The 25,342-nt window shown below is 35.0% G+C and overlaps 3 protein-coding genes and 1 long non-coding RNA gene across 5 annotated transcripts; 3 read left to right on the forward strand and 1 right to left on the reverse strand.

Annotated features, from left to right (window-relative positions):
• Nucleotides 1-3,394: 3,394 nt before the first annotated feature.
• LOC102613865 (probable pectinesterase/pectinesterase inhibitor 7) lies at nt 3,395-5,467 on the reverse strand. The gene is made up of 2 exons (XM_006479936.4): nt 4,406-5,467; nt 3,395-4,273 (listed from the first exon to the last, which is right to left on the reverse strand). Exons 1-2 carry the CDS (start codon nt 5,403-5,405, stop codon nt 3,579-3,581), a joined length of 1,695 nt encoding a protein of 564 aa, XP_006479999.2. The 5' UTR covers nt 5,406-5,467; the 3' UTR covers nt 3,395-3,578.
• Nucleotides 5,468-10,741: 5,274 nt separating this feature from the next.
• Nucleotides 10,742-11,853, forward strand: LOC127901284 (uncharacterized). The gene is made up of 2 exons (XR_008053444.1): nt 10,742-11,217; nt 11,301-11,853. It is a non-coding gene; the product is annotated as an uncharacterized LOC127901284 (long non-coding RNA).
• A 4,896-nt stretch (nt 11,854-16,749) lies between these two features.
• Nucleotides 16,750-20,838, forward strand: LOC102614169 (uncharacterized). Its single transcript, XM_006479937.4, has 3 exons — nt 16,750-17,297; nt 18,570-18,808; nt 19,251-20,838. Exons 1-3 carry the CDS (start codon nt 16,833-16,835, stop codon nt 19,495-19,497), a joined length of 951 nt encoding a protein of 316 aa, XP_006480000.1. The 5' UTR covers nt 16,750-16,832; the 3' UTR covers nt 19,498-20,838.
• On the forward strand, nt 20,690-24,941 carry LOC102625047 (protein ALP1-like). 2 transcript variants are annotated; one of them, XM_052437295.1, is made up of 4 exons: nt 20,690-20,838; nt 21,847-22,343; nt 22,430-22,655; nt 22,751-23,293. In XM_052437295.1, exons 2-4 carry the CDS (start codon nt 21,951-21,953, stop codon nt 23,188-23,190), a joined length of 1,059 nt encoding a protein of 352 aa, XP_052293255.1. In that variant the 5' UTR covers nt 20,690-20,838; nt 21,847-21,950; the 3' UTR covers nt 23,191-23,293. The 2 variants fall into 2 exon arrangements, with proteins under 2 accessions (XP_052293255.1, XP_052293256.1); XM_052437296.1 differs by lacking the exons at nt 21,847-22,343; nt 22,430-22,655; nt 22,751-23,293 and adding exons at nt 23,460-23,793; nt 24,158-24,941.
• Nucleotides 24,942-25,342: the final 401 nt, after the last annotated feature.

Raw genomic sequence — 25,342 nt, forward strand, 5'->3', positions numbered from 1 at the left:
TTAATGATCACAACTTGATAAGGTAGCTAGTTGCGGATGTGATATTGAGAATATATGAAAAGGGCAAAATTTCAATGGTTTGTTATGACTTGAAATGAAAAGAATATATATGAACCCACGTACCCAAATATCATTACTCCTTCTTAGTAGTTAGCGTATTTACTGGGTTAAAAGAATACATGTACATTTTCTCACAGAATTAATACAACTTTCATTGGGCGCAGAATGAATTTTGAGATCCTGATTCGTCTTCTAAGTGGGTATTAATTTACTTTGGTGATCTTTCGATGAGCTTGGTAGCTCCTAAAGTAGATATAGACGGGCAAGAAGTTCTACAACAAACGATAGTATGAAACCTCAGCAACACTAACACATCAATTATTCTTAGTGAAGATGCAATGGTTTCAAAGTCACACGTACGTGTCTAGCTGCAAGTACTTCTGAAGTCTGAACCCAACCAATCCGAAGACGTATTGAAATTCTTATTCTTGTCTGCTTGTCGATCGACCAAGGTTCGGTGGGTACGTGTGTTTTTAGATAAGGCGTGGAATAAAGACAATACATGGTCAAAACGCCCAATTGTTGTGATGCTCACGTCCCACTTATGTTGTAATAAAATAATATCAAAGAATGTGAAGGCAACTTATGCTTGGTGATTGATTCCTTGTTTAATAAGAAGTGAACGTAACCAAAGAGAAATCAATTGGGCCCATTTAACATTGAGGTGTCTTGATTGTAGTAAAATAAAAACTACAATTATGAAATAAAAATTTATAATGTGTGGTAAATATGATTTTTAAATAATAATTTTAATAAAAATAGTAAAAATATTATAAAATTTTTATCATACAAGTATATGATCAAATCAACCTCACCTGCAAATCACAGCAGGATAAACATTTTAATGCTCTAATTTTTAAGCTTGAGCTGCCGAACACGCTACCAAACAAACCTTTAGTTAACATCATCTAACTATATAAACTAATGGAATTTTTTTTTTAATAGCTGAATTGCAACATAATTTCTTTCCACCCATGTAGTGAAGTTCAAATATCTAAATCCTATTTCTAGTTAAGAACTTTCACCAACGGACAAGTGGCACCGATTTTCATTGAATAGAGTTTTATATATAGAGAGAGAAAGAGGGTTGAATAAAGATACAATTGGATTTTAGCAATGATCTATATAATTGAAACGTTTAGGGTCTTATCCAAAAAAATGTTTAGGGTTATTTTTTAGACAAACACGTACGTGGGCGTGGATCAATGGTGAAGTAGAATGTTGCTTAAGCCCTTAAACAAGAGAAGAATAACAATTTTTTTTTAATTTATATGGTGATTTCAACCCACCAATTTTATTATATTACATCAATTTAAATAAGAAAAAAAAAAAGAAGAAGCTAAAACTATAACTAGCGTTATGATCAGAATTTATATCGGAATGTACTTTTAACCTGTTTAGTTTTAGTACTTGGTATTTTGTTAATGAAAGTATGAAACCTTTCCCCCAACTTCCTTTCTTCATTGAGTCCTTTCAGAATTTTGGGACAAGCTTAGGAGAGGCCTATTGAATGAAGATTGGGCCTGGCCCCGGTATACCGGCCCAATCGGAAGACGGCATGTTCTTTTTCCTTGCTTGTAGGTCAAACAAACAAATTAGCTCCTTTTGATATTTGAACTATGCATTTCTCTCGCTTCATCAAAGACGTGCCATCTTGGATTTCAATGATCTCACCTCAGAATCATCAAGGATTTTGTCATTCGAGTCTCACTCACTCCATTGAATAAATAATACAACGAGCCGCCCCCGTTTTGCACGACGGTCACGTATATTGCATGATTATTTCACTTCCCAAGGTAATATATTTTGAAATACCGTTATAAATACATATAGACAACACGTGCACACGCACACTTGGCTGAATGATTCACAAGGGTGCAAGCGCGTAAAATATGTACTGATTTTCGTAGTACATTAGTCAGACGAAACATACGCCATATCCATCCAACTTGATCATTGGAGATTGGAACCAGAGTTTTAATGTGTAACTTACAACTAATTGTATTAATTATTGTAATTTCAACATGGAAACTGTGTGACGACGAAACAGTGAAGCTTCCTTAGACTATTTTAAAATTATCTCACAGTTTTCTTTATTAAAAAAAAGAAAGAAGTAGTAATAACATTTGAGCCATGAGTTTTTATGTTTATTCGAGTAAACATATAACTTGTTAATTTTGTATAAAATTGGTCCCTGACCTAGTGACCTTTATTGGAATAATAAGCATAATTGGAATACATGTACCTTTGGATTTCAGTTGTTATCTAAATGTTAGTATTCCTATCATTATTGATATTAAGGGTTGGATATTTGAACCTATAAAAAGTACACTCCACACCTTCTTGTTTATAGTTAATTGCATTGTGTTTAATCTCAAGTTTTACTAGCAAAATCCAAAAACGAATATTCAAGCCGGGTCATCCCAGATCACGTCAGGCCTCATAGCAAATTATAATGCAAATCACAGGGTCTAAGTAGATTGCTAACAAAGAGGCTATAGAATTTAATTTATAAGAGTAAAAATTTCAACCTGTGATTTATATCTTAGTTGGGCAAGGAAATTGATAGGGAAACTGAGAAAGGACAACTGAAAGATTAAACACAAATATAAATTAAAGCATAATTTATTAATTCGTCTATTCATTTTAATCGCATACTTTTTTTTTTCTTAATCAAAACGTTTTCAGTTTACTAGAGCTGAAAATTTTAGGATTAATTGGTTGGCTGCAATTGAATTTTTGTTATTCTCATTGGTTTAATATTGCTTATCAATAGTTGTGTAAATAGTTTTGGTGGGTTTTATTTTCCAAACAATATCTAAAAGAATTTAATTATATGAGGGTATTTTTTAGTATTTAAGTAGTTGTATTTGTATAGAGCGTAGTTTCAAATTTTAAATCTTAGTAGAATGTTTATTGAATAAATGGGTTTAATGAGTATTTTGTTAACTCTTCTCATTTAAATGTGGTTGGTCGAAATTAACCAAAATACAAGGGTCTTTCGTGGTTTTACAAAGCAGTTATGCTGTCGTGGATCTATTTATCTAAAATAGATCGAACTACGTCCTTCTTTGGGTAAAAGTAAAATAATTCGTGGCCCACCTACTATTATTCCATGTTCAAATCCATTGTATAATGTCTCGAAACTATTTGAAACCATGAGCTATTGCCTATTGGTTCAGGAAGGTCGCCAGTATCCCCAATGAAGTGTCAAAATCTCACATGATCGACCAATGAAAAGAGTTCTGGATCTGTCCTTATCTATAACAAATCAGAACAAATCAATGAAGAAAAACAATAATAATGATATTATTTTAGTACTACTGCTGAGAAAGAAGAAAATGAGATCACTTTGCTCGAATTGACAAATCAATTATTGCATAGAATCAATTAATACCACGCTGTACATGAGAATAGCTGGCAGTTTACAACGAATGGCTTTTACAAAACAATTACTCTCTGAAATAAAAATAAAAGAAGAACCAGAACGGATATTGAATGAGTACTGTGTGGTAGCTTTAAATTAAGGCACCAGTGTACGACACTCCGGTTTGTGGTATCCAGTCGTCTCCCAACAGGAAGTTAGACACAGTAAAATTAGCGGCATCGGTTGCATTGATGGTCACATGGTAACCAGGCCACGTAACCCTATTGGCAGTGTTTGACCCAGGTCCGGTGTTATTGTACTCGGCATAATATAATGTACTTAGCGCGAAATCTCCACTCCAAATCTGCCAACCGGCAGGGTTTATCGAACTATCCATGAAAGATTGCATATAAACGGTTCTAGAGTACTCCTTCCATGGCCTCCCCAGATATGTCTGCACCGTTTGACTGCCCGACGCCAGATCACTGGATGCTCTAATTGTGCAATTATGGATGGACGTGCCGGTATTCTGGTTAGGATCGGTCCGACCTTGTGCTGTAATGGCGTTGAATTGTCCACTCATCGGCAGCCGGGGATAAATGTTGCAGTTTTGGAGAACAACGGCTGCGTTTCCGAATATGAAATCAACTGTACCATATATGTCACATTCCCTGTAGAACTGCCTTAGAGAATGTGTATATAATGTATCTTGGTACGCTTCAAAGCTGCAGCTATAAAATGTAGACAAATCTGCCCCATTGCGTAGTGCCACAGCCTGATGCTTGATTGCTCCAGCCGTATTGCGGATGGTTATATTCACTGCGACAAAGTTCGGTGCCACCACGGCTGCAATTTTTATCACCAAAAGAAAATCATTAGAATGACATAATCATCTTCCAATACTACAATTAACAAAATTTAAAATCAAAAAAATAAAATAGAAGTGTGTGTGTGTATATATGTATGTATGATTATTACCAAAAGTCGCAGAATTGAACGTAGTCCATCCATCAACAACGCTTCTGTTGCCAGTGATTACTGTCTGGTTGATGCCGTCTCCAATGATCATCAAATTTTTCTTGTTCTTAGAAATGGATATATATTCCTCGTAAACACCCGCCGTGATATAAATCAAGAAGTATCCATTGGTAACATCTGTATTGTTTGGAGCAACATTAATAGCATCAGTGATGGTAGTGAAATTCCCGCTCCCGTCTTGACTCACCGTGACAATATCGCTCACCAAGACTTCATCATCCGGAGCAGCTTGGAGAAGTTTTCTTCTGCTTACAGTCTCATAAACTACACGTGTTTTTTCAGACATTTTCAACGGTAGCCGTCCGTTCCGGAACAGACGTTGCTTCCTTGTGGGCTGCCATGCGGTTGCTTTCTTCTTCTTAGGGACCCAAGCTTTTGTGAAAAGAGCAAGAGACACACTGTAGAGTTTTGTGTCGTTGGAAAGAGGGAGTGAGAGACCATTCTTGACGCTCCAAGCGGAAGCCGTGTCTTGTAAGCCATCAAAACAGGTTTGCTGGTTTGTTAGAATGGCACTAAGGAAAGTCTGCACGTCATCCGCTTGCATGGTGGGTAAAGTTTTACTAGTAGAATTGACAGTTTCAAAGGAGCTTAAAAGAAAGTCCATGTTGAAACCAGCTAGTAAACGGCAATCCTCTAGAGCACGTATGGCAGTAGTTGATAATGTGGCGCGGCGGGTGAGATATTTGTCAACTAGGTTCAAGAATTTACGAGATTGCCATAAAGCTTTGCGAATGGAGAATCGGCCGTAGGTGTAGACATTTGCAGTTTGGTTAGGGAGCACGGATTTGCAAAAGGATGGGTCCGGAGTGGATTTGCAAACCGATCCAGCTGAAACAGGAGTCGTTGGAGCGACATCTGTTGCATGTGATGGACGAGCAAAGACAGGAAGAAGTGCAATAAGAATAGGTATTGTTATGACAAAGAAGAGCTTTGAAGCCATTAATTAATTTTGGAGTAGACTGGAGATTGAATAAGAGATGGAGTTATTTTGAATGGCTTTAATTTGTACTTTGATGTATTTATAGGAAAGACGGGTACTTAGCTTTGCTTCATAGTTCATACTGTGATGCATTAATTAATTATGGAGAAGTATGCATGGAAGTCAACATCTTGGACTTTTAGGTAGAAAACGCGTTTGTATGGCTTGATTTATATTTATCTATATATCTTCCCTTCTAATAATACATGTAACTTTTGATTGAACGTAGTTATACATTCATGCTTTCGCAATTGATCACATTTGGATTGTCAAAACTCAAAGGTGAAACATGCATGTCGAATTACTCACCGTCTTTGGTTATGCTTATTAATTAAATCTATTAAGGTAAGTTACGACCAATTAATTCCATTATTACACAAATACTTAACTTTGGAGACCATCATGAGAGAGTGTGAAGTGCTTAGAGTATCTCCAAAAACATATATAAATTTTACTCTTCAAATACTTATTTACTTACCTATGTGGCAAATAGAAAGGTGAAAAAATATGATATTCTCCAAAAGACTCTTCAAATATAAATAAATTAATATTGTTTTAATCAAATAATTATTTTTTTAAAGGAAAAGTCAATAGCAATTAAAACACTTCTCTCTCTTTCTTCAATGAAAAGTAATAAAATATAAATTGAAAAGTGAGAAATTAACTCTCCAAATTTGAAGAGAGAGAATCAATTCTTATTTGAAGAATCTTAATTGGAGTGTCTTTTAGAGCTTTAAATATTGATGTGACTCTTCAAATAAGTAATAAAATCTTATTTGAAGAGTCTTTTGGTGATGCTCTTAGAAGCTCTCCTATACAGTAGATGCATTATGCATGGTGTTTCGACCCATTTTTCGCTCATCTGAGTGGTACGAGCTGATAGACATTAAAGATTTGTTTGATTAGAGATGGTGAAGTGATGCCTTGGATCGGTTAAAAAGTTGTGTCTAGAGGAGCCTGGGGGATTCTATAGGACTTAGTGAGCCTTAAAAGGCTTACGAGGCACACAGCGAACAAAATCAAGTAAAAAATGATGGACAATACCTCAATGGGGTAGAAGTAAAATTTTTTCAGACAGTGCCAAATGTTTTAGGCCATTTTTTTTTTTTCATCTTAGCGATGCAAGCCAAGGGACATCAAGATTTGTTTGATTGGGGAGGGTGAAGTGTTGCTCTAGATCAGTTAAAAAGTTGAGTCTAGAGGAGCCTGAGAGACTCTATGGGCCTCAGTGAGCCAAAGGAGCCTTAGAAGACTTATAGGGTTCCTTTAAAGAGTCTTGAGAAAACTCTAAAGATGCTTTGGGGGGCTCGAGGAGATCCGAGGATGCCCTAGAAAAAGCATAAGGCATACATAAGCATAAATATAACACATAAGATTTACGTGGTTTGACATATATCTTATAAGGGCAATGTCTTGTTAACCTATCTATTATGTTAAATATGATATTACAAGGGATTCTTTACAATATAATTGATAAATAACATAAAAGGAATTTTCCTAGTGCTTTTTCCTCTTAGGATCCTTAAGGGAGCTCTGTGTTTCTCTGCGAAGACACTTTCGAAGAGTATCATTGAGTGTGGAGGATAATATGGAGGATGGTTATGTTGTGTCAACCACAAAGAAGCATACAAGTAGCACTAGCCTCTTAGAAAGATGAGGCCCGAGATAAAGATTAAGGGAAAAAATGGCTTTATGGAGAGATGAGTAGTGAAAATAAGGACTTGTATGGTGCATGATGTTCAGATGTGAAAGCTCTAAGAATGGAAGAAGTGAAGAGTTTTTGGAGAAGTTGGAAAAGTAAAAGACCTATATTTTTACATACAATGAAGAAAGAGAAAAAGATAAAGAAAAGAATTAAAAAAGGAAGGAGACCCTTCCTAGGATAAGCTTAATTTATATAATAAGGTTACTAAGGGCATCATCAAGTCTCTCTAAACACATAACGGAACTCGATTAACGGGTCCTCTTTATACCCTTGCATTTGTATAATTTTTAGTCGAAGTTCAAATATTTAAAGTCCTTTGAATTCATCTTGTATTACACGTGACAATTTCTCATTAAAGGATTTTTTTTTACCTAAGAACCCTGTAGTCCTTTTTGACGTAGCGCATTTTGATTTGCCCTGACATTTGGCAAGTGTATTAGGCACCTCATGAGCTTCTTGATAGCGGCACGCCTATTTGTTCCCTAGGGATCACTATTTTGTATGATAGCGAATAAGAGCCTTAAGATAAACTTGAGACACAAGATAAGGTCTGTAGATCCCTCCTTCTAAATTGGCGATCATTTTAACACTTGAGGTTCCTTTGAGTTGGGCGATTCTAATTGGAGATGGTTTCATGTCCTTTGGAGTCCTAATGTTTGACTTTTGAAAATGAAAAAGTAGCTTTTGAATCATAAGTAGGGATGGCAAAATCTAGGTGTGGGTCCAGGTTTGGCCTTCCAGGTTCCAGACCAAGATGCCAATTTTACTTTACCGGACCTAAATATATACCCGATTTTTTTGACTCCGGGTTCGATACGGGTTGAACCCGGAAAAATCAGATTTCTGGATTCTAGGTTTCGAACTCGAATTTGATTTTAGCTGTGGAAAACAATCATCTTCGATTATTTTTTACAACTCTGAATTTCTAGCTGCAAACAGATGAACACACAACGACAATAGACATATGAATACTCACACCCAAATCTGTCTATAGTTCTCCTTAAGCTCCACCCGCAAGTTGTCACAAAGATAAACTTTTGGTGTAAAAGGAATCTTTGGGCCTTACCATTCCACACAGCCAAAGCTCCCAACAACACCTAAAAAAATATAATAATAATAATAAATAATCCTCCAAAGCATCTGACCCAACGTTTCCTCCCATGATATACGTGCAACTTCAACCCATATCACAATCGTCGCCAATCGCGACATAAAAGACTAGAGAGGTGGCTGATGACGATGATGATAGTGAACACAACTGTGAAGGACAAGGTGGCGAAGCGATGAGAGTAACGACAATAAAGATTTGATGAAAGGAAGAGGAAACATGCGATGCGGCTATGAATTGCAATTTGCAAATTAGGGCACATGATTTTTTTTTTTTACTTCTCTATTTATAACTTAAAATAGTTTTATAACTTAATATAAAAATAAAGAAATACGAGTCCAGGTTTCGAATTTTTAGGTTCAAATAAAACCGGATCTGGACCCGGATATATACGGGTTCATAAAATTACATCCAGATTCCGGATAAAATTAAATCTGGTACGAAGTAAACCCGGTCCGGATTATCTGGATTCGTCCGGATCTGAATCGGGTCCAAAAAATATTATCATCCCTAATCATAAGGCACCTATGCAGGCTTTGGCATTCCTCCATTTGCTTTATTCCCTTTGTATCTTACTCTTCGTCTGTTGATTGCGTTCCTACAGGATCCTTTGTGGAACCTAGGGCCCTTTTGAAGCCTAGCGATTCTACCTACCTGATGCTTCCCTCACATATCCTTCTCATCATTAATATGTTTTCTTCCATTGTTGGCCTAAAATTAACCATTTACAATATCACCCTAGTCTCCTTTAGTGAAGAGTGAGGTGAAGGAGAAAATTCTCTCTAAGAACACGTGTCGTTGTTCTATTTTCTTTCCTTTAATCCACATGATGCTCTTAAACTGGGTTAACCAAATTTATCCACGAACAAATGAGACAATTAACAAAACTTTGAAAATTAAAAATAAAAAGCAAGCAGAATTGATACACACACACACACACCACAAACCTCATTACTATTGTAGCTTTTTTTTTTTTTTTTGGCAACTATTTTAGCTGAAAGTTTAGTTAAGACGAGGTTATTTATTTATTATTATTTTTTTTCAATTGGAAAGATGTGTCTAGAAAGTCAAGCTAACGCTGAGCCCAACCACTCCACTATTAGTTTAATTATATGTATTGAATTTTTAGTTCTTGTTTGCTTCTTGGCCGATCGGGTTTCGGTTGGTAAGGTTGTATTTTGATTGAGTTAGATTTGCCATGGAATAAAACCAGCATATAGTCAACCAGCCCGTTCACTTCTAATATTTGTTAGATGATTGGTTCTTTGTCTGATAATACGACAACACAAACAAATATATAAATATTAGGAAATGATTTAAATGATCGAAGATTAATATGAATCGAATCTCACTCAATGTATATTAACTCCGACACAAGGCCGCTTTCGTTTTGCTTCAATTATTATTGATTTCAAGATTACCTCCCCCAAGTTGACATATTTAGAAATACACGTCATATATTCTGCATATTTTGATTCAATGACACACGTTCCACAAGCGCGTGAAATTTTTTTTCCATTTTGCAGTTTTCGGGAACCGATTTCGATCAAACAGACTGGTAAGTAAAATTATTTAAAGCTTTTTTTGTTTTTTTTCTAATGCTAATATGCATTGTTACAATAAAAAATACTATTAATATTTACAATCATAAAATATATTCTTAAATCAAAACTATAAAGTATAGTCTAAAATTTTAACGTTATTAATATTTTAGATATTTATTTCACTCATATGAATAAAGTAGATATCTATTTCTATCTTAATATTTAATTAATAAAAAAGTATATTATAAAGACTTCAATCATTACTGTCACAAAAAGGTAGTAATTAGAAATTACTAATACAATCGGTGCTTACGAAACTATGAAGAAGATTCTTGGAACGATTTACTCTCTCTTCGTTCAACACTTCCAACTTGTTTTAGAATATATAATATTGCAGTATTGCCCTTATAATGTCTCCTGCATCTGATCTGCATGCTCATAATTTAATTACTAAACAACTATCGATACTTTGGTTATTGTTGACTAAAAATTTTTAATATGTTCCTATTAGTTGAAGAAACTATAAATTCGCCTAACAAAGTCAAACGTCTCGACTATTATATATATTCTTAGCTGCCAAAATTTTGAAAGAATTCAAAGGGAAGGCGTATAAGGATTTAAACGATTAGACAATATTAATCATAAGAAAATTTGGTATGTGAAACTTTGAAAAACAGCTACGAACAGGCTGGCGAGCCGATTCTATTTCTTTTGCTGGTGGTTTTCAGCAGGCAGCACCGGGCCTAGTTGTTAACATTTTGACACCGACGACGCGTATGACTCGTGCAATTTCTAATTTACTATTTCGTTTACTTTTCCACGTATTGGCGGCTTTCTCAAAAGACCAAATTGCTTAATTTTTTTGAGTAATCAAGTTGATGCGTTGCTATGCTATCCTGCCCACTTAGCAAGATAGCATTCTCCTCCCGTAATTCTCCCTCTATTAATTTGTGGATTAATATAAAGTTAGGCATTGGTTTGTTCTCATCTGATTATTTTGTTTTTGTTTGTGTGCACACAATTCTTAATCCCCTTTCTAAATACTAATCTAGCTAAATAGAAAACAAGCGCAAGGGTTTATAGAAGAAAAAGACGAGCATTTCTGGGTAATCATGTGCGATTTGGTGCATATTAGTAAAAAATTACGAGCATTTTGCTTTGAAATAAGTAGGGCCGCATTTTATTAAGATGGGAACCTTTGCCGCGATGGTCCTTATTTGATAAATGCTACAAAAATTCACAGCAAAGATACAACAACACGCATGGTTCTTAGATGTAATTAATCTGAAAGCCAATCCGTACAACTTGTTATTCAAAATTGCGAGTTTCAATTGGTACTGTTTGTACATGTTTTGAATTTGATGCCATTGTTTTTTCCTTTGCCGTCGTACATCTGTTGGATTTCCTATTAAGACGGTAAATCAACTGTCGCTTAGTTCCTCTCTGCATCTGCATGTAGAATGTAATTACTAATTACCAATCATGTTTCCTTCTTGCAGAGAAATTTGTTTCAATTGATGTCGTGTCCGTTGTTTCTGTGCGGTGGGGTTGGAAAAGAACTGGAAAACAAGAATACCGCAGGTAATATATATTTTGGATTTTGGAAGCTTTCAAGAGCTTGGGCTCTAGAAACTTCAGGCCCATTGGTTTCACAGTGGCCATTGCAGAGATGTAGTGTTGACCGCAACTGGCATATGTGGTCCAAGGCTCTTCAGGAACTCAAAATATGCAGTCCCCAGTAATAAGGGCAGTACTATTACCAGACCTCTTAAACCCCTCCGTTCTCCTTCTCACATAACTCTTACCGTCCACGTCTAAGCCCACCCACGAGCGTAATATACGTCTTTTACTTCTTGCAAACTCTTTACATTTGTTAGTGAAAAGTGAAAAACACAGGAGATTTGGTTGAGGGGACTGATAAGAAAATATTACCAATATCAAGTTTATATTTTAGAGAATTATATATGAAAACAGCTAGTATGTAAATTGTGTATTATTTAAGAAAATAATACCGCAGCTAATATATATAAGAAAATAGGATGGATTCACCTACCTTGCAACTGTTGCAAGGTACCACCAATTTGAACTTTTTCTAATTTCAATCCGTCACCATCGGGTCCACCAAAAAAATAGTTAAAACGGATGAATTGTATTAGTTTGAATTTTAACATTATACTCCCTACTGCTTATGAAAATTCTTAAAAGTTAAAGAGATAAATTTCTAACATATAAGTCTGGATTTTTTAAAATTATAAACAATTAGACAATTAAAAATCATTAACTTGCTTTTTTTTAACCTTATTTGATTAGAGATAATCAAACACGCTGGTACCATTAGAAAGTCATTATTACCAACCACATCAACGGTCGGCTGCCACTAGATTGCAAAACCATGCCGCACGCGCACCTGCTGCTACAATGTCAAACCACGCTGCAAAGTCAGCTGTTTGTCACGGGGTGATAGTTTTGCGCAGCAAGTTCCCGTGCGACACTTGAGCGACCTTAGCGTGTGAGTCGCCAAGTAAGCATAGATTACTCCCTAAACAAGCCAAGCACACACACTTGGAGAAAATGTTAAGGGTAGTAAGAGTGGAATGGCCAAAGATGATTGTATTGCACTTTGAATAATTACAAGAGTGTTTGTACAAGAGAGCTTGAGAGCTAGTGTGCTAGGTGTGTTGTGTGGGTGTGTTGGTGGTTGTGTGAATGATGGGTGTTCACCCATATTTATAGGGGGTGGAATGCCTAATTCTAGAGAATTCTATTACAAGTGGCAAAACACTAAGGGACCCAAGTGGTGAGTCCTAGAAAGTTCTAGTGAATGGATAATATGTAGAGAGTTCTAGACCCTTGGGCCTTGGTGGGGGTTTTGCTAAGTGCACCCCAGCTAGTTAGTTGTCTTGGTGGCCCAATTTCTAAGTTAACCCCCACTTCTAAGTGTATCCACCTTGAGTGCCAAGCGAGCCCGTGACATGTTGCAGAGCAGCCATGAAGCGGGACAACCATTGCTTCTCCAAATTATTGTTGCTGCTGCTATTAAAATGATGATGTTAGTGTTTGGATATTTGAAACCAATTCGGTCTTGGGTTAGGGTTTGGTAGATTGAGATCAATTTGAGTTAGATTTTGGGAAATTAATGTTCATTCGGTTAGCTCTTAATAATTTGATGATTTTTTTTATTGCAATTTGATGCTAATTCGCGTAAGAGTTTTATAATTTCTCTCAAAATTTTAGCTTTTATCTTATTGGAGGATCATGATTTTCTCTTGATCTGATCTCCTCCTGAGCAAACATACACGTGGTAATTGATAGTTAATAAAATAAATAAAATAAAAAAAGTTAAATTCTATCAATACACTATCACTTAAAGACATATGTTACAAGATTTTTAAAAATTCATAAGAGCTCATATCAAGAGAGGATTTTTTTTTTTTCCTTATTGGAAGGGTTATTTGACGTTGTGACAATGGCAAAGGGCATTGGAAATAGCATTCCCCTTGGTGCGCATTAGTAACTACTCCAGAGGTTGCAGAGGCCTTGACTCGTGGCAGTTACTTCAACGCCTTTGGTGGGAATCCCGTATGTACAGCTACGGGGCACGCTGTTTTGAAAGATAAGCTTCAGCATAATGCCCATGTTGTTGGATCCTATTTGAAAGAAAGACTCACTGCACTTAAGGATAAATATGGAACTATTGGAGATGCGAGGGGATGGGGATTTATGCTTGGAGTTGAATTTGTCACGGATAGCCAATTGAGAAAGGCTGAAACTCTAGATGTAATGGACAAAATGAAACGTATATGTGTTTTCTTCTTCTCTCAGCAATAATCCAGCCATATTGCTTTAAGATTCTAGCTACATAGAGACCTCTTTGTTATAGAAATGGGAGTATTGATCGGCAAAGGTGGATTTTATGGAAATGTTTTCAGAATTGCTCCTCCTCTTTGCTTCACAAAAGAAGATGCTAGTAGGTCTTTTTATACCCATATTGTTGCCTCGTATCATTTACTGCCCAATGTGAATATATCATGTGTTTCTTTGGTTTCAGATTACCTTGTAGATGTCATGGACTGCTCAATGACGAAGAAGTGAAGCCTTCGAAGTAAGTGTGGATAAAAGAGTGTATCTGATCATTCACAACTTGGTCTAAATTAAAACTGTATTAAAATTGTATTACTTAATATCTGTTGTGAGTAAAAGTATTAGTACGCATAGGTTACTGCTTGAATATCTAGCTTGTTGCTACGATACTAAAAAGCGATGAGTCAACAACACTCTGTCTCTCGCTCTCAAACTCTCTTGGTTTTACTTGAATTAGCTTCTGAACATTGTCTCTCTTGCTTCTCGCTTGTTGAACTCATATTTCTTTTGCATTTGGTTGAGAATATCGGGATGGAAAGTGAGCACTGTAAAATAATTAGCACATGAAAGCATCAATGCAGAAGATAATAAAAAGGGAAAAAAACTCATTCTAATTTTTTATTTCTAAAATGTCTACAGACTAAATTATAATAATGGACAAATGAATTACTCATTAAAACTCTCTTATTTCCTAGCTCAAACCCAGTACAAGATTATCATCAACCGAATATATTCAGTTACTTTTGAATATTTACAAAACATGTGTAACCACCATGCATCAGTTACAAAAGAAACATTGATGCCAAAATAATTAATTCACCATTCCAATTTATATTTTATTAAGATACAATTAATTAAAAAAAGGAGAAGAAATTTTATCATTTTAGAAAACAAAGTACATAAAATATATTTATTCAGGAAAAATAGTCTTGTAATCATAAGTTTATTAAGGGTTTATTTGGTATCTAGATAGGTTTGTAGAGTAAAATATGAATTTTCAAATTGTTATGGTGGATTTTTTAATTAATGAGTTTAATAAGTATTTTAGTGAATTCAAATAACCTCATTCTTTATTATTTCTACTACTATTGTATTTTTAAATTTCTATTTATAAAATTACATTTTCATACCAATGATAATGATATAATCTGAATTTTTTTAAGAAGAAATAGGCAAATGAAATTATGGTAATACTTATAAATGAATTGTAAATACAAAAGGAAGCAAGGGGTCAAGTGAAATTTAGCGTCGCAAAAGACAAAAATATGCGGAACTTACCACGGTGCTTGCGTTACCGATGACAAGAAAATTGGATTTTCTTGTCATTCCAATTTCATATTTAGCGGAGTGTCGTGTTTTCTTTTGGTGCAACTCTGAAGTCTGAAGGTTTCAGGATTCGGCTCTGTTTTACTTGAATGAAAGGAACGTGAAAGAGGACGGCTCTTGTTTGATGATTCAGCTAAATATGAAATGGATAAGATGAATTAGACGGACAGATGTCACCCGACTAAATGAGTAAGCACAAGAGAGCTGTATTTAAAATTTTAATGAATGACTCGGCAACTAAGTAAATAACTAACTAACCAACCAACCAACTCATTAGGGACCTGTCTATGGTACAGATTCTGTAACAAACATCTCCCGTCATCCCACCATCCGATTTTCTATTGTTTAGTTTCTCACTCCACATCCAACGGCTGATGCTGCAGTCTGTAGCTTACAGATTCTGTAAGCTAGTCAAGTCCACTCATTAGTCGCTAACTTGCTGGCACCACTTGGCAAGAACATTGAGGCGGAGCATGCGTTGCTGAGTTTTCACAATATACTTCAACAAGTTAATCTTCTTATCGGTATCGGACTCCTCGCCGGTCTTCGATTTCTCCACCAGCTCTTTGAGCGACGCAAATGAATCCTCCGCCGCACGACTCCCCAGAGACGAAAACGGCACCGTTTGCTGCCCTAACTCCCCCATTTTTAGGAAATTCCCAAAAATTTTGGCTTTTTTTTATATTACCTTTTAACTAAATATTTACAATTCTCTAATGGTGTGTTTACTTGTGGGTTTAGGGAATGAGAATGAAGGAATGAGAATTAACTTGATAAAATATATTTTGAGAATGAAAATAAAATATATGGGTCTTACATAATTTAAGAATAAAGAATTAGAATCTCATTTCCATGAGGGATTGAAAATAAAAATGTGAGAATGAGAATGAAATATAAATTTATTTTTCTATTATTCTAATTTTTTTATATTTCCTAAATTACCATTGTTTAAATCATAAATAATTTTATTATTTTAAATGTCATTAATAATAATAATAATTATTATTAAATTTTATTATTTTAGTTATTATTAATTATTAGTATTATTTTCATTAATATTATCATTATTAACAATAAAAATGATAATAAAAATAATTAATTTATCATTATTAACAATATTATCCTTATTGTTATTATTGTTGTTGTTATTATTATTATTATTATTATTATTATTATCATTAATTTTATAATTATTATTAAATTTTATTAACTTTATTATTTTAGTTATTATTAATTATTGTTATTATTATTTTTATTAATATTATCATTATTAACATTTATTATTATTATTATTATTATTAAAATTAGATATTTTATTAATATTTATTTTTATTAAGATTTTGTTAATATTTATTTTTATTAAGATTTTATTATTAATATTTTATTATTGTTATTTTTATTTTTATTAACATTTTATTATTTTTAAATTTAATAATAATAAATATTAATAATGATAATATTAATAAAAATAATAATAACAATAATTAATAATAACTAAAATAATAAAGTTAATAAAATTTAATAATAATAATAATAATAGGGTCAGGCTACAGTGCAACTGTGGCACCGTGCCATAGTTGCACCAGCCGTTGGATCCACTCAAATGAGTGGGGTCCACTTAAATAAGTGAAAATTCAACAGTTGGGTGTAATTATGACACGGTACCACAGTTGCACCACAATTTTATCCATAATAATAATAATAATAATAATAATAATAATAAAAGTTAATAAATGTCAAACAAGAGCCGTCCTCTTTCACGTTCCTTTCATTCAAGTAAAACAGAGCCGAATCCTGAAACCTTCAGACTTCAGAGTTGCACCAAAAGAAAACACAAACAAACAATGGAGAAAATAGAGCATACAACAGTGGGCACTAACGGCATAAACATGCACGTGGCATCAATAGGGACCGGCCCAGTAGTTCTCTTCATTCACGGCTTCCCTGAACTCTGGTATTCCTGGCGCAACCAGCTCCTCTATCTCTCTTCCCGCGGCTACCGCGCCATTGCCCCAGACCTTCGCGGCTACGGCGACACCGACGCCCCGCCCTCGGTCACGTCGTACACGGCACTCCACCTCGTCGGTGACCTCATCGGCCTTCTTGATAAATTGGGTATCCATCAAGTTTTCCTAGTGGGTCATGACTGGGGTGCTTTGATTGCTTGGTATTTTTGTTTGTTTAGGCCGGACAGAGTCAAGGCCTTAGTCAACATGAGCGTCCCCTTTCCTCCCAGAAACCCGGCTGTCAGACCTCTCAATAACTTCAGGGCTGTCTATGGTGATGATTATTATATCTGCAGATTTCAGGTATTTTTTCCTTTTTTTCTTTAACAACATTTCTGTGCATGTATTAAGAAATAACTCTTATTGTTGCTCTAGTAATTCCTTAAAAGTAATGCACTTGAATTTAGTTTCATTGACAATTGTGCTATAATTTTGCTTAAATTCATCTTTTTAGCCTATGAAATGTTTCAGTTTTATGCATTTGTTAATGATTTGCGTCAATAATTTTGGACATAATTTCACTGGAGTTACGAAGAGCAAGAGAAATTGGGAAGAACCCATTTTCTAGCTGTTCACTTGGTTATTGTTTGTGATGATTATTCAATATGTACAATGTTTTGGGATTGTTTACCATTAACTATTTGCTGTAAGCATGGACTTGAATATGGTGTTTTCACACAAAAACTGGCTTTCGGGGCCAAACCCCGTAAAGAAGACACAATGGCACTATGTTACTGTAGGCAAGTTATTTAGACATATTCTAAACTGCTGTATGCATTTGCTTTTCGAAGCATGGAAAACTATTATCTGCTTTGCGGGTTTGTGAAATTACAAATTTGTACCTTGCATACTTTAGGTAGATGGATGCGTTCTTCTATATTTGTCTTTGTGAGTGTCCAAAATAGATGAACAAGAGTGTTATTCCTCACAAGTCCTACATGCCAAATTCTCATTAAGTGTGCTTTAGTGACAGATAATTGATTATTGATGGATCACCTAAATTCTCTCTCGTCAGTCGGTACCAAGGAATGACTTGGCATTATTCCTTTATTCTCATTAATCTATCCAAAACACTAAATTATGTCAGAAGTTTGTCAGAAATCTTGAACCAAATAACCTACTGGTGGCACATGTGAGAGATCCCTTCCCTATTCCAATTAGATATTCCCTCAAATAAATCTCTCTTTCAATCAGATAGGCATGGTAGTAACAATGAAGGTGAATTTGTTTTGTTTGACTGACGAGTGATATTCCTAAAGTTAAGTCCAAGAAGATTAAACGTACAAGCATTGCAAAATGTGTGCCATGGGTATGTTTTGCAATATATTGTTGATTTCCTCCAGTCATGAAAACAGTGGTTGTATCCTCTTGATCAGTGTTAAAATTGTGAGCAAAACCATTATACTTGGAAGCAATGACACTGAAGTAGATTGTAATTTGATTTTGGTTCTAGAATAGTTCCCAAATGTTGCTCTAATCTTCAGTATTCGTACTCTAGAAGCATCTATTTGAGTGCATCATTCTCAAATCTCATGAGCTGATTCTCGTTCAAAACATTTCTAACTTCTGCTGTAGGAACCTGGAGAGATTGAAGAAGAGTTTGCTCAGATTGATACTGCAAGACTTATGAAGAAATTTCTGTGTTTGCGCATTGCAAAACCACTTTGTATACCCAAAGATACGGGACTCAGTACTGTACCGGATCCTTCAGCCTTGCCCTCTTGGCTTTCAGAAGAAGATGTCAATTATTATGCCTCCAAATTTAACCAGAAAGGCTTCACAGGACCAGTGAATTATTATCGATGTTCGGATCTGTATGTTCCAAAAACTTATACCATGGCTATCATAATTAAAGAGTTAGTTATCAATCTTTTATCTGGACAAATTGGCGATTAATCTTTTTGACAGTATTTTCTAGTAGTCGATGAATACATTTTATGTAGGGCCAATCTTGCCTTTCATCATGTACCTTACTGTTATTTTCTAGAAATTTCTTATTTCATCTACGTATAATTGGTGATCTTTGATCCATGTCTGAGACTGATATGAAACACCGAACTCACACATTCATGACTACTTTCATGGCTGGAAGTATCAGGACATGTTATGGATGTCCCATTTTCAAATCTTGTTTTGGTATCTAGGTGGCACATAATTTTACTAATACTAGTGTAGTTATTGGATACTTTATATGAAAACAATATGCTGCCTATTGTGGAGTACGGTATATTTAAGTAATTTTTCTCTTTCTTATAGAAACTGGGAGCTGATGGCGCCATGGACTGGGGTACAAATCGAAGTACCAGTCAAGTTTATCGTGGGTGACCAGGATCTTGTCTATAACAACAAAGGTATGAAGGAATATATACACGATGGTGGCTTCAAGAAATATGTACCATATTTGCAGGAAGTAGTTGTCATGGAAGGGGTAGCTCACTTTATCAACCAAGAAAAGGCAGAAGAAGTCGGTGCACACATCTATGAGTTCATCAAGAAGTTCTGATGTAGCTTTGTCATTGACCATCTCAGCATGCCATGCATCTCCATAAGAGTTATGATCTAAAGTTTCATTAATTCCACCATACCAACAGTCTAGGCCTTGTCTACTCCAGACTATGTATCTTGTATTGTTCTGTTTGTCTCTGAATAAATGTGTTGTAGTTGTAGGACTTGCCATATCTAAGACAAAGGAAGAATATGCCCGTTTGGACTTAAATGAGAATATATGGAAGATGTAAAATACCATTAACAGAGTGTGGCTTCGGTCTAATCAAACATCGAAACTCAAATGTTGGTCGTAAGTAAATCTTTTCCTTACAGTTTTATCTGTCGGAATTGCTTATCAACTTATACCCAATAGAAAGACTGCAAATTATCTAGTATGTTACCTTTTTCAATATTTTGTTACAAGAAGGATGTCTTCTTGCAAAGGAATGTGACTAATGAGACTATTATTTATATTTCACCATATGAGACAATTAGACAGGAATGGGACTAATGAGACTATGATATATATTTCACCATGTGAGACAAGGCTTAATTTTCTGTTCTTGCAGAAACCGGGAGCCAATTGCTCCATGAACCGGGTTTTCATATCGAAATACCCAATCGTGGGGGATCTGGATGCTACATTTATCGGACCAGGTGGCTTCAAGAAAGATGCTCCAGCTTTGCAGCAAGTTGTGCTGTCATTTTCTCAACCAAGAAAAGCCAGACGAAACCAGTGCGCACATCTACTACGTCATCAGAAATTTCTAACCGCGTTGGCCCGTCTCTCCTATAATTCCAATCCCGATCTCGCCGTTTATGAATTGCATTTTCTAGTCATAAGCCACCCTATTATTTTGGTTAGTCATATTCTCTACTATAAAATCACCAAGAATCACATTAATGTAGTGTTTACTTGCTGGAGTGGGAGTGAGGAGTGTGGATTCCTCCCACTCCAGCGTTTACTTGCAAGTTTTGAAGGGGGAGTGGAATTCCCACGCCGTGGGATCCACTCAATTTTGGAGTGGGGAGTGGGATTCCCACTCCCGTGGGGAGAGGTGGGAGTCCCACTCCCACTCCTTTGATACCAAAAACGCCCTTAAACAATATCAAAATTTACAATTGTACCATATATAAAAAAGACTGAATGGTAACGAATTTCAAGTTCATCAAACCCTAACCAGTGAAATCCCAAAATCTAACTCGTGAAATCCCAAAATCATTGCTCGATTTCTTCACTTGGAAAAGGTCACCAGTGCCGGCGAAAAGAGAATACATGAACTAGCCTCAATCACGGCTTTGGAATCACTACCCACGCTGCTAAAAATTCTCTTTTGTCGATTTCGAATCATCCAAGGTAATGTTTTCTAATAACATTCATGCCGCTGATCTAGTTTTTGTTGAGTCATACATGCAACGATCTGTCATTAATTTATCTCTGTGTTACATGTGTTGCTCGAACCGATTTGCTTATTTTTTTTGGTCAAAAAGTGAAAATAAAAGAGGAAGTTCTTTTGTGTGTTGAAAGTGCTTTTTCTCTGCTTTTGCTCCTACTGCGTATAGAGACAAGATGTGGTGCCAGTTCAGTGGTCATGTGGAAGCTCTTTTTTTTTGTTTAAAATTTCTCCATTCTGGGTTGTGAAAATTTAATGCATGGATTTGGTTTTTTTCTCCCATTTTCAAGAGAGCAGTGATCGTGTACATGCAGATCCATAATTAGTCTAATGCATGCCAATTTAAGATTTTGCCATGTGTAAGATTAGGGTCCATAATTTACAACTATTTATGGTTACAATATGTAAACATATTCGAAGGGAACTCAACAAGTGTAAACTTTTTGCAATATAATTAGTTTATATTTATATTGGAATGTAAACTTTTTGCAGTTCTTACTTGGACATAATGATTAGTTATTGACTCCACATGTTTGACTAATATAATGATGCTGGGAAAGATAAGGCATGATAATTACATAGTCTACTTTATTCTTGTTCTCTTATTTAAGCTATTATTTCCTCTTGCTGTGACTATTGAGAAAACACTTGATCAATGACAAGTTGAAAAATAATTAGACTTATTATTATTTTAGCAAAATTTTGACCTTTTTTATGCCTCTGGCATCCAAGCATTAGCTATTTTTGTCTGTGTTTTAACAGAAAAGTAATTGAAAGAGAATGAAAGAGATTGTTTTTGCTGCTGTTCGATTTGATCAATTTCCTCTTGTTGGTTTTGGCTTATTTTATATAACTGATGGATTAGTTAATATATTTTCCAGCTCATTTAGTTGAGGTTCCATCATAAAGAAATAAAAATTAATTTTCCAGCCCATTTTATTTATCGAGTTTTCTTTTTTGTTAAGCGATAGGATGGCACGGTTGTTAGCAAGAAAGCAGAAAATCTTGGTAATTATACAAGAACTAGTTGTCATGTTGCAAATGATTATGGCTGTGTGTGCTGCTATGTATTCCTATGTTTACTTATCTTGTGAATTCAGCTTATAGAGTTTACCAACAACTGTCACATTTGCATGGCTTGGTGTTTGAAAGTGATATAAAATGTTTGTCACAATTAAGAATGGATAGACAAGCATTTTTCAAATTATGTAAGCTTCTTTGTGAGAAAGGGAGTTTGGTTAGAAGTAAAAGGGTGTCTCCAGAGGAAATGGTTGCAATGTTTTTGTCAATCTTAGCACATCATGTCAAAAATCGGGTTGTCGGTTTTAACTTTAAGAGATCCAGAAGAACAGTTAGTAAATGTTTTCATGAGTGTTTAAGGGCAATGATTAGATGTCAAAAGGAATTTTGGAAGAAACCTGAGCCAATTACAAACAACTCAACGGACCCAAAATGGAAGTGGTTTACGGTAAGTATAATATTTTGTTTCATTTGTGTCTTCTCTAATACACTTTGTACATTGACTCATTAATTTTTTTTAATGGTTTATTGTAGAATTGCTTAGGAGCTTTAGATGGTACTTATATAAAAGTTCATGTTTCGGAGGCCGATAAACCAAGATATAGAACTAGAAAAAATGAGATTGCAACAAATGTTTTGGGAGTTTGTTCACAAGATATGCAATTTATATATGTCTTACCGGGTTGGGAAAGTTCAACTCATGATATGCGCGTGCTAAAAGATGCATTAACTAGAAGAAATGGGTTAAAAGTCCCTCATGGTAATAAATTTAACCAAATTTTTCTTTAGCTTGTGAGAGTATATTACTTGGCGAATGATTTTTTTTCATACAACGTTATCTTATTCTTTTTATAGGTTATTATTACTTGGTTGATGCTGGCTATACCAATGGGATGGGTTTTCTTTCACCATATAGAGGGGAACGTTATCATTTGAGCGATTTTCGTGATGGACACCAACCTCATACACCAAAAGAGTTTTTTAATATGAAACACTCTAGTGCTCGCAATGTGATTGAGCAATGTTTCGGGATATTAAAGAAGAGATGGGCTGTACTTAGAAGTCCCGCTTTTTATGATATTATAACACAACGTCGTATAATATCCGTTTGTTGTATGTTGCACAATTTCATAAGAACGGAAATGTCTATCGATGTTATGGAAGAAGAAATAGATGATGACATAGGGGACAATGTTGACGAAGCACAATTCATTGAGTCAATTGACACTTCAAATGAGTGGTCTGCTTGGAGAGATAATTTAGCTCAAGAGATGTGGAACATGAGGAATGCATGAGGACATTCGTTTATTATCATTGTAGTTTGTTAAATCACTTTTAATGGTATTTAACAATGTATTTGTTTGGTGTGTTCCTTCAATGAAAATGTGATTGTTTTAATTGACAATGTATTATTTTATATTTGCTGTTTATGCAATTTATTATTATTTTTTATGATGAATTATTTTTGCCATTTATTTTCATTTTATATGTTGCATTTAACTATACAATCAAGTGTAGTTGACGTTATACTTTTTTTATAACAAATTTATTTTATTGTAAATAGAATGAGTCAAAGAGGTCGTGGGCTGTCGAAGCATTACTGGACAACAGCCCAAGATGATGCATTGGTAGATTCATTGTATGAATTGAGTCAAAATCCAATGTGGCGGGTAGATTGTGGGTTCAAAACTGGATACTTGAATCAACTTGAAAGTATGTTGGAGTTGAAAATTCCAGGATGTGGATTGAAAGCATCTCCCCATATTGAATCTAGAGTTAAGTATTTCAAGCTAAAACATAATGTTGTGGCAGACATGTTAGCTCTAAGTGGGTTTGGTTGGGATTCAGAGAAGTCGATGATCGTATGTGATAAAAGTGTTTACGATGAGTATGTGAAGGTAAAATACCTAACTTTATTCTTTCTATTGAGAGTTAGGGAGTAGATCATAATTGGTTTTGAAGTTTATAATGTCCTTTATCTATCTGATTTATTTCATTTGGGCTGTTTTGGATGTTCGTGCTCTGTTTTTGACTCCGTTTCTGGGCTGTTTATGTTGATGGGCTGTTCATGTTTCTTTGTTCCATTATTATTTCTAGGCTTCATTCTTTTGATGTGTTGATCTTGTTTCTTTGTTAAATATTTGTTGTTTATGTTCGTTTAAGATTAAAGGGCACTGATTGTTTAACATTAATCAATCATTTGTTGTCCTGTTTATGTTGTTGTGCTGTTCATGTTTCTTTGTTTTGTTATTCCCCCAACAGAAAAGAAAGGATGCAAGTGGGTTATTTCTCAAACCATTTCCCCATTATTACACATTGAGTGAGATCTTTGGTCGTGATAGAGCTAATGGAGCAAATGCCGGCAATGCTGATGATGACGAAGAAGAGGTACGTCATGAAGACAATTTTAATTTCACCTTAGGAAATGATTCCACTCATGAGACTTTTATGGAGAATATTCTTGATGATATGTCACACACTCCACAATCACATGCACATGCTAATGAAAATGAAAGCATTCCAAGTAATTCCAGCCATCCCAAGAAGAAAAGAAGAACCAAGGACAAGACATTTGAAAATATGTCTTCAAATATGGGGGCAATGGCAGACTCCATTTCAGCCATTGTACCCAAGCTTGATGGGTTGATTAGCGTACTTTCTACTGCTGACAAAGAATTATCTGATTTACAAGCTAAGTTGTATGGTGAAATATGTAAGATTGAAGGCTTAGGCGAGCAAGAAATATTAGATGTGATTGATATTTTGGCAACCAAACATGATATGCTACGTGTGTTCTTTAACTTGCCCAATGAGCTGAAAAAAGGGGTATATCCTTCGAAAGATTGGTCGTGGTTTGTGAGATGCAGTCCTTGTATTAGTCTGGAAATTTGGATTGTGTTTTGTCAAATGAACACACTATTTTGGAACTTTAGAGATGTGTTCTTATATAATATTATTTTGGAACCTTGGACTTGAGGTGCTATGTAATATATTTTGGGGTTCGAAACTATATCGAACTAATGAACAATATTTAATTTTGTTTTCATGGCTATATTGATTTACTTTATACTGCAGTCTAATGATATTTTTGGACCATAGTGGTGGGGACTTCATTCTACCAAGTATTACTATTGGCAAAATGGCTTATAGCTCCAGGCATCAAAACTGATGGCTGCCCTATGCCTTGATTTGTTCATATTTAGAACAAGTTGTGTATTCATGTGGTCTAATTGTACAAATTTGATCCTTGGGAGTTACCAAGTACCTCAGATTTTAATCGTGTAATGTTTGTATTTGTCTAATTGTCATGAAAAACATGAATTAGCTTTAGTGATCAAAGACAGTTGAAAGTTAATGTGAACAAGGAATTGTTTTTAGCTTTGTAAAGCACTTTTTCATTTGTTTTATTTATTTGATTCCTGTTAGAATCTTTCTTCACATGGGGCC

The sequence above is a fragment of the Citrus sinensis genome, chromosome 3 (genome assembly GCF_022201045.2).
Source record: "Citrus sinensis cultivar Valencia sweet orange chromosome 3, DVS_A1.0, whole genome shotgun sequence".
In the NCBI taxonomy this organism is placed as follows: Eukaryota; Viridiplantae; Streptophyta; class Magnoliopsida; order Sapindales; family Rutaceae; genus Citrus; species Citrus sinensis.